The sequence below is a fragment of the Mastigoproctus giganteus genome, chromosome 5, assembly GCF_048544385.1.
Source record: "Mastigoproctus giganteus isolate SK-2022 chromosome 5, ASM4854438v1, whole genome shotgun sequence".
In the NCBI taxonomy this organism is placed as follows: domain Eukaryota; kingdom Metazoa; phylum Arthropoda; class Arachnida; order Uropygi; family Thelyphonidae; genus Mastigoproctus; species Mastigoproctus giganteus.
In genome coordinates this window covers 228,142,084-228,152,682 of record NC_143579.1, presented here as the reverse complement: position 1 = coordinate 228,152,682, position 10,599 = coordinate 228,142,084, and the positions used below count along the sequence as shown (strand labels likewise).

The following is a 10,599-nucleotide window of genomic DNA, read 5'->3' as shown; positions in this document are numbered from 1 at the left end:
ATTGAGTTTTCTTTTTGTTTGTAAAATATTGTGACAACACAGTTCATTTTATTCTGTTATGAGAAGTGCAGCTGTTATGGAATACACATTGTTAGATGGTGAGGTGAGATAATGTCTGATAAGATTAAAATATTATGGAGTAACTTTTTTTTCTTGGAAAGCGACACAATCTTAACAATCTTTGCTTATTTTAAATATTTAAAATTATATTAATATTGAATTTCTATAATAATATTAAGTAATTAAGTAATATTAGGTTATTTTTTTATGCCAGTAAAATTAGTTAACTTGTACATTAAACAATTCGTGTTTGAAATATTATCGAAATATCGATATATATATATATATATATCTCTCAATATTTTGATATATATATGCACTTATAGATCATTCTTTTCCCTTTTAACACCTACATTTGAGTGCCTCCATAGCCAGGTGGGCAAGAGCAGCAGTGCGTAGCACACGCTTCTTGATTAGACCGGGGTTCAAGCCCGTGACCACCAAATACGGAGGATTCGGCAAGGTCAAGGAATGACCACCGCATATTCCCGGAGCAATATGGCCTTAGTTGCTAATGCTCCTAAAAACCAAATAATAACAACAACAACCTACATTTGCTCATATTTCTGCTATCCTTTTCCTTCTAGCTTTTGACATCTTGTGTAACTTTCACTCACATCTTCACTCCTACTTTCACATTTATTAATACATATATACACTGGTGTTCAAAGAAAGTGCATCAACCCTTAAAATTGTAATTGTCATCCAAATAACGTAAGTATATGGCAATATTTCTTACAGATTGCATCAGATAAGATTGACATGCATAGGTGATGACATAATATTGCATCAGCTGTTACTTTCAGCTATATAAGCACGCTCTGCAAGAGTTGCAGTCATTCCTTGCTTGTATCAGGATAGCGAGTTATGTGCAGTTGATGCCACAAAGAAAGAGTGCTATTGTTACTTTACGTGAGGAAGGATGTTCGTCCCATCATATTGCTTATAGATTGTCTTGTAATCAGTCAACAGTGAGTAGATTTCATACCAAACTCAAGAATACTGGTTCTGCTGATATAAAAAAAGGAATTGGATGCAAACAAGTCTCTATGCTAAAACAGGACTGTGTTTTGAAGCACTTATGCCTTAAAAACCGTAAACTTCTTCGTCTGAGCTAAAAAGAGAATAGGAAGAACGTACAGGAGTGGTAGCAAGTGCAGTAACAGTCAGAAGACGCCTCTTCAAAAATGGACTTGTAGCCCATCGTCCTAAGAAGAAGCTCCTCCTCACACAAAAAATGACAAAGGCCCGATTAATTTGGTGTAAGGAGCATGTCAAATGTACCCCCAAGCAGTGGAAATCAGTTATTTTCTTGTATGAGAAGAAATTCATCCTGCATGGCTCTGGATGGGAGACAAATGATTTGCAGTAGACGTGATGAAGAATACCATCCAGACTGTATGGTGTCTACAGTGAAATTCCCTACCAGCCAAATGATATGGGGTGCATTTCGTATCACCTGCAGTTTATAAAAGGTTCCGTAAATTGCAATGGATACCTGACTATATTGGAAGGCAAATTACTGCCAACCATTAGAGACTATTTCAACCTGCCAAGTAATTGCATCTTTCAGGATGACTCTGCTCGTCATCGGGCGAAAAGTGTGAGTAGGCACTTCTGTAGTTACTTTAGCTTCATTTCTGCATTAGAGGTTCGACAGTAATGTGTTTATATTTGTTACAAGTGAAAAAATGGTTGGAAGAGCGGTCCAACTGTTAGCTGGCCAGTAAACAGCCTGGGCCTGAATCCTATAGAGAACTTGGCATCGTGTGGAATCTGCAGTTGCCAGAAAGAAACCAAAGACCCTTGTGAACTTCAGGAAGCCATAATTCGGTGATTGGAACCACGAACTATCAGATGATTATCTTCAGAAATTGATCTTGTAAATGCCTCGACAGTGTGTGCTGTCATCAGGGCCAGAGGCGATTCAACTAAATATTAGTTTGCACCTGGTGAACTTTTCAATTTGTTTTCCATTTAAAATGATAAACTGAAGCAAATTGAGGGCTTCTGATAACATTTCAGCCATAATTGTCATGTTTACCAGAACTGTTGTAATAAAGGTTGCAAATGCTTATTTTGGAATATTTTGAGGGTGCCTGTCAAATATTACTTAGCTTAGCCTTAACTATTAATAAATACCTTTTGTTTATACAGGAAGTCCCCGACTTACGTAATACTCAACTTAAGCAAATTCTAATTTATGTAAGTTTTTGCCAGCCGGTGCAAACTGAAAAAAATATGGAAATGTATATTGCATCTGTAGGGATAAATGGAGATATTGTGTAAATATCGTAATGTGAACCCAATAACATACTGTGTGTTTTTTTTTTTTTTTTTCTTTTGTCTTTTTTTTTTGTAATTCGTTCCAAATCCTTGGAGGTTGAAAATTTTGCTATGTTACTAAGCTATTTATCTCTCTAAAAGGTCACATTTATAATGGAAATTGCGTTACACTTGCATTGTTATCATATATTCCCATTATAAGAATCAATTTTGAATGCCTTTGTGATATTTTTTTAAAGCATATTTCTAGAGTTCATGACAAAAAAAAAAAAAAAACCATAAAAACAATTTGCACTTTCTGGTTTATTGGACTTTTCTTTTAGCGCAATCTATTATAAACAGGTAGTAAACTCGATCTTATTGCATTTGCGATAATCCTGATAACTGGAATTCTGTTCGTTTTTATGTTACAGTATTATGGTGAAATGTATTCCTCTTCACTGAAATCTTCAATCATAAAAAACAAATTTTCAGAAACTTCTCTTCATTCCTATTTACATATTACAATGATGAAGGGAAAAGGACCAACGGTAAGTGCAAGTGCTGGCAGTGCCAGGAAATGAAACAAAATTGATTTAGAAATGAAGATGAAAATGATTAAGAAGTACAAAGTAGGACAAAGTTTGTCATCTATTGCAAGGGAATTAGGTCTCGCTGATTCAGCGGTGAATACTATTTTAAAGGATAGTGTGCGTATAAAAAAACATGTCAAAGGATCAACGCACTTGAGATCAAAAGTGATCACAAAACAGTTTTCAGGTGCTATATCGAACATGGAAAAGCTATTGATAATATGGATGGAAAATCAGATTCAGAAGCAAATGCCCCTGAGTCCAATGGCCATTCAAGCAAAAGCAAGAAGTATTTATGAAGATATTAAGGATAAGTATGGCGAACCCCAAGCCAAGTTCGTGTCAAGCAATGGGTGGTTTAATAGGTTCTAACATCGTGCTGGTTTCCAAAACATTAAAATATGCGGTGAAGTCGCCAGTGCCAATTCTGAAGCTGCAGAGAAACTTTGTGATGTGTTGGAAAAAATTATTGATGAAGGCTATTCAATGCAGCAAATTTTTAACGTTGACGAGATTGCTCTGTATAGCGAAAAAATGCTGGAACGAACATACATTGTCAAAGACAAAAAGACAGTGCCAGGTTTCAAGCTTTCAAAAGATAGGGACACGCTCTTGCTTAGTGCTAATGCAGTGGGAGATTATAAATTAATACTACCGCTTGTGTACCATTCTGGAAATCCTCATGCATTTAAGGGCATCAGTAAAGCTACCCTACCTGTGCATTTCTGATCGAACCAGAGAGCATGGATAACAGTATCTCTCTTTGAGGATTGGTTTAAATGCTGCTTCATTTCCCAGGTTGAAAAATATTGTAAAGACAACAATGTTCCTTTCAAGATTTTGCTTCTATTAAATAATGCTCCTGGACATCCTACGCATCTAGATGATTTCAATTTGAACATGAGAGTCTTATTTCTACTGCCAAACATGACTTCACTCATCCAAACTATGGACCAGGGTGTTATTTCAAATTTAAAAGCATAATATTTACACACAAGATTTGCTCGGGCATTGTCTGAAGTAGACGATGAAAAAAAATTTACGTTAAGAGACTTGTAAATCTTACAATATTTACCACGCCATCTTAAATATTAATATAAGGCCTGGGTGGAAATTTCTAAAAGTTGTTTAAATGGCTCATGGAAGAAAATATGCCCATGGCACTTAAAAGGCTTCAGAGGGTTTGAAAAAGACCAATCATATGAAGAGGTTACAGATAAGATTGTAAAGGTTGCAGAGCTACTTCAGTTGGAGGTTGATGCCAAAGACGTGGAGGAGTTAATAGAGGAAGAAGAGAAGGAATTTTCTAATGAAGAACTTATTGACATGCAGGCAGTGATAGTGAAAGAAGAAAATGCCGACGAAGGTCCAGATGAACTAAATGAGGAGCCGAGACGCTTCATCACCAGAGAGATCGCAATGACATTTCATGAAATTGCATCAACAATGGCGAAGTTTCAGAAAATGGATCCTGACAGCGAACGATTCTTAAACGTTAACAGAGGGGTGAATGATATGCTTGCTTGCTAGAAATAAATCTACGATGAAAAGAAAAAAGCCACCGTCCAGTCATCCATTAATATGTTCTTTCATAAGGTTGAGCGGCTGACACCTTCTAAATCTCCACAGCGGCATACTTATCAGCTGAAGGCATCGGTTCTGGCAATGATTCTCGAGAAGTAAAACTTACTGACATTATGCCTCTCCTCTCTTTTTTTGTAATTTTATAATTTTTAAATTGCACACTTTTGTAATTTTTTCTGCGCATGAGATAAAAAATTGAATAAATACAATGAATAATTCTATTCACATGTTCATCGAACATTTCCTTTTTGATACAATCAATTCAGCGAGCACAGTTGCGAGTGCTGCACAAGCATGGGGGAAATTCCAACTTGCGTAGAGTTCCGCAGAATGGAACCCTTATGTTAATTGAGGAGTGGCTGTATTTCTATTTGTGATGCTAGTCATTAATGTAACATACCATCATGAAAAAGGGTTAGAAATGTGAAATTCCTAGTTGATGCACTTTCTTTGAACACCAGTGTGTGTATATATCATTTTTCTCCCACTCTCTTTGGGCCTTCTGGCTAATTTTTATTCTGGTCGGGCAAATGCAGTCTATAATGAAATACTACCCTTTGGGCCTTCTGGCTAATTTTTATTCTGGTCGGGCAAATGCAGACTATAATGAAATACCATACACATAAGGGTAGTAATTATAATGACTATCTCTCATCACATAAATTGCTGAATTTTGACTCATCAACCTTTAGAATTTGCCATCTGTGTCCAGTGCAATAGTTTATGCATTGGAAATTATTACTGTGTTAAACTTGCCATTTGGTGGATGCTTTATAAAAGCAGCCGCCAAATGCATATTTCATTGGATTTCTCTACTCCCCTCAATCAACAGAACTATAAACACAGTACTACGAAATATCACGCATGAACATAATGGCAGTTATTCTAATAACTTTTTAAAAAACAATTTTCTTATCATAAGCAGGCATGTTTCTTAGGTGAACTATGAGAAGCTTATAATGCTATTGCATGAATATTTTTCATTTATTTCTCTGTTTTGGATCAGAACCAGTTTTGCTAAATCATTTAATATCCTGATTGCTATAATAACCAAGTAATAACAACAAATTCAACGGACAGCACAAACATGTTGTGTATTAAATGTCTCTTGCAACCTTTGCAAGTTGGAATATAGAAAGGGATGAAGACTTTCTGAAAGGTTTCTATACGGTTGGTTCTTCATTAAAGCAAAACTAATACTAGAAGTTATAGAAATTTCATTATGGCATTTTATCTCACCTAGGGATATCATCACTGCACATAAAGATTTGATTGCTGCTAATGCAGACTTCAAAATGGCCCTAAAAGGGTAGAGGCATACAATGCAAGAAAGCAAACTAATGCAGCATCAGCCAAAAAAAAAAAAAAAAAAAAAAACCCTCCATTGGTTCCAAATGCCTGTCCAGCTCAGCCTTAAATTTATTTAGGCTATCAACTTCCACAACAAAAAATGGAAGTCTGTTCCACCAATCAACCACCCACTGGCTAAAGGCAAATTTCTGCACATCTATTCTACAACTGTCTTTCCTCAATTTGAATCTATGCCCCCTCAGGTTCTTAATCTGAGCAAGAGGAAGAATCCCATGAGCATTCAGCTTGCTCAACCCATTCAAGGCCTTATACACCTCAGTCAGATCACCTCATAGGTGCCTATTCTCCAGGCGCTGCAATTTGCAGAACTTAAGCCTTTCTTGGTAAGTGCACTCCTTTGTTCCTCTCACCAATCTTGTTGCCGTTCTTTGTACTCGTTCTAGCAACTCTACATCCTTCCTGAAATCAGGCCTCCAGACCTGTACACAGTACTCTAGGTGTCGCCTGACCATTGCCGTGTACAACGGGATAATCCCCTCCCTGTCCCTGCTAGCAAAATTCCTATATATCATTGACAAGACTCCATGACCTGCCCTGGCAGCCAGTCTACACTACTCAGCAAACTTTATATTTGACTGTACAATAATCCAAAGGTCTTTTTCACTTTCCACTTTCCTGATTGTAATACCACACGGTTGATATGTTCTTCTTGGGTTATATGTAGTACTTTGCATTTGTCAATGTTAAACTTCAGTTACCACTTTTCAGCCCATTTGCTCAACTTACCTAGATCCAGTTGGAGTAGCATACTGCCTTTACTCTCGTTAATAGCCCTGGCAACCTTTGTATCATCTGCAAACTTGGACATTAATCCTGATATACCTTCATCAATATATCATTTATGAATACACAAAACAACAATGGGCCCAGCACCAAACCCTGGGGAACTCCACTAATAACATTTGTCCACATAACATTTGTCCATTGATTACCACTCTCTGTCGTCTCCCACTCAACCATCCCTTTATCCATTGTAGAAACTTGTCCTTAATGCCATACCTCTCCAGTTTGTGCAACAGTATCAAAAGCTTTCCAGAAATCAAAGTACCGTCAGTCCTCGTATAGCATGATAGTTGTGTTCCTAGAAACCCTCATGCAATATAAACAACAGGCCCTATGGGAAAAATAGGGTTAGGTGCCGACCACCCAAGATTGAACACGCATTTCTAACCAAACACAATAAATTATCGTAATAAAATACATAAGTATTTTATTATGACTATTACGTAATAAAATATTGCTAATGCTTTTGCTTCTATCATAAGCAAACTTGTTTTTTGTTTGATTTTCTATCCAAACAGATGACAGCCGTTCCATCTCTTCCAATTCTTTGTGTCTTAATCTAATGGATTTTAATTACACTTTGAGTTGCTATGAAAGTTGTTTTTATGCATCTTTCTAATTCTTTTACTTCTAGAGTTTACATAAGTAAAGAACTCTTTGCTGTTTCTCTTTGCATCCTTTGCCAAAGATTTTGCATAATCTGCCTTTGCCTGCCTAACCTCCTTTGTAACTTGATTACAGACAAGCTTATATCTGCCATAGGCTTCTGTGTCACCTGATAATATATATGCATCCCATACATTTTTCTTCTCTGCCACGAGCCTCATTAATTCACCCTACATCCATTTAGGCCTGAACCTCGAACAGTATTTCTTATTTGGAATGAAAAGCCTAGTAGCCACCAAGATTAAATCATTGAAGGCTTCCCATTTAGAATTCAACGTTGGTAACAACATCAGTTGAGCCCACTGTACAGAATTAAAAACTATCTGAAACCCCTGTAGTCACCTTTACGAAAGCAAAAGCCCTTCCCTTTAGCCTTGATGGTAGTTACATCTTTAAGTAATTCCCATATCAGTACATTGTGATTACTGTCACCCAGTGGTTCCTTTATCCATAAATTCTTAATGCATGAATAATCAATGCTGATTTTTCATGCTACTCTTACTTCCTGATTATCAGCAGTGATTATTCATGCATTAAGAATTTGCAGATAAAGGAACCACTGGGTGACAGTGATCGCAATGTGGGAATTACTTAGTTTTTGTGTGAGAAAGGTTTAACAAACACTGGGGAAATTTTTTGTTATGTACCTGTAGAAAGGTTGATTAGATGAAAATAAAGAGGAATTTTAGAAGCTTTAATCTATAAGGTATTAATTTGAAGTATAGTTATCCTTGTTCTTCATAAGAACATGAGGGTTGCAACTTACATGATTAACAGTTCAAGAGGATGCAGTACATACATTCTTGTACATTGCAGTACATTCTTGTACATACAGTACAAGAAAAAGATATTGACATATAATTACAGACATGAAATCCTATCATGCAAATAGTTTTCCATTTACTGTTTATTTGTATGCTGCTTATTACTTCCTGAAATACCTTTGGTATATTAGCTAACTAGTGTACTGTTTTAAAGTTTATAAATTATGAGCACATTTATATGCCAAAACTTTGAAGCGTGTTTGCTCATTGGGCTAAAGGAAAGAATAAAACTGTATTATACAACTTATTTTTTTATGTATTTTAAAATTGATTAACTCTATTTTTTTTATTCATTTGTCTGCAAGGAACGTACCAAAAGACTTGGCTCTAAAATTCGGGAGATAATTGTCCTACCCATTTATTCCAATTTACCTTCTGACATGCAGACAAAAATTTTTGAACCTACTCCTCCTGGTGCAAGAAAGGTAAGAAAGAATTTATTACATACATTTCTTTATTTGCATTTTAATCAAATTATATTATAATGGAATTAATTATGCACTGATATTTATTCTTATTCTGCAAGTTATATTTCTTAGGAAAAAATATGAGAGAAATATGAAAAAAATATGAGAGAAATATGAAAAAAATATGAGAGAAATATGAAAAAAATATGAGCCTGAATAACATTAATAAAATCACAATTAATTTATATCAAATGCATTTTATTGTGTACGAAGTGTTATAATGAGTAAGCTAAACACAATATAACTACTTAACAGTTGGTAACATTTTAGGATTATATGTGAAATCCTGTCATCAGGCTTAAGAAAAAAAGGATGAAACCTGGAACAAGCTATACAGAGAAGAAAACTGCTAAGTGTGTCTCATTCTTGAAACAAATGTGAAATCCAGATTAAGTATTTGTATTTTCTGGCAGTTTAGTTTAATTGTAAATTAAAGGGAACTCCTGCAATAAAATTCACTTGATATCAACTGATATGGTTTATTTAGTGTTATTCATACTTCACATTAATTCATGTGAACAACCACACAAAGTCCTTCTCTCAGCATGTTAAGAAACTGAATTCTCTTTTGCTATACATCTTTTAAAACTTCTATTTCTTTTCTTCAAGCTTTTGTGTTTCTTTATCCCTTCCTTTGCCCTTTTTACTATATAGTATGCATTGAGTTTTGGACCATCTAATGAAAAAACACTGGCATTTATTGGATGCTCAACATTTTTGTGTAATAGAGCACTTTGGAATGGGTAAGAAATTGGTAGAATGCCATATGTATGCAACTTTTTAAATGTAAACTTTATTTCATTCATTACTTCAGTAAAAAAATAATGATAATTAATTTAAAAAACTTTGCTTTCACGACCAGAAACAAAATAATCCAAATTAATTATATAATGAATTTATTTTTAGTATAGATATCTATCAAATGTATATTTTCTTTTCTTTTAAAATGCATCAAATATTGAAATAAAAATAAATGGTAATTTTGTGTGGAACATTTTGCAGAACGCTTGGGTAATACTCATGGAACACCAGCTGGAAAACCCTGGTTTATTCATTTTTGAAATAACCATTCATGATTTTAACAGTTTTTATTTTATTATAAACCAATACATTTTATGCATAACTGAAAATAATTTGTTATTCTGAATGTTTTTCATAAATTTCTCATTCAAATTAAACTTATAAAGCACTATTTGAATTAACCAGTAATTCTGTAATTGAACAGAATGAAAAAATAAAATTCAAAGAATAAAAATAAAATAAACAAAGCAAAGAACTTTAAAATGCAGTTTATCACATTTTGTGACATGAGTAATTTACCCACTGCAGCATATGACACACAAAATTAGTTAATCATAATTTTGAAGAAAGCCTGGAAATGCTGCTTGGATGCTGTCAGAATCAGTTCCGGAGTGTTCCAGCTGTATTAAAAAAAACTGGGTCTGTATTAAAAGTTTTCCATTTTTTGGTGTCTAAAAAAGTTAGCAGGTATGAATGTTGCGATATACTTCATAATGCTGTTCATCCAACAATGCAATACAGTGCCCCATTACAAAGCTGAGTGTGTAACTGTTTGATTTGTGGAGAATAATGTGATGATATTGATGGGATGGCCAACCCAAAAGTACAATAGAGTTACCATGGAAAAAATATAAAACTGTCAACATGTCCACTTCTAATATAATTTTGAAAGAGCTTTTCAGATGTAGATATTAGACTATTATAATACAGACACTTCTGCATTAAGATTATTTAATTTTTATATAAACTTCACAAAGAATTAAAGTATTGAAGTTACTAAAGAATTTGTATTATTAATTCTATCAAAATTAAACATCCTCTTACAGAAGGCCTCCGTAGCCGAGTGGTCAGGAGCGGAAGTGCAGTGGCACATGCTCTTTGAGTAGACCAGGATTCAAGCCCCTCACTGCTAAATACGGTCGATCTGCCAACCCGTACTACACCAGCGTGGCAGATTATGGTCCA

The 10,599-nt window shown here is 34.8% G+C and overlaps 1 protein-coding gene across 2 annotated transcripts in view; it reads left to right on the top strand.

The window, feature by feature from the left end:
* l(2)37Cb (DEAH-box helicase 16 lethal (2) 37Cb) overlaps nt 1-10,599 on the top strand; it is a 252,537-nt gene that overhangs the window by 223,628 nt on the left and 18,310 nt on the right. For both annotated transcript variants that reach the window (XM_090373774.1, XM_090373775.1), the window contains exon 17: nt 8,452-8,571. In XM_090373774.1, coding sequence (XP_090229900.1) covers nt 8,452-8,571 — 120 coding nt within the window. The remainder of the gene's footprint in view (nt 1-8,451; nt 8,572-10,599) is intronic.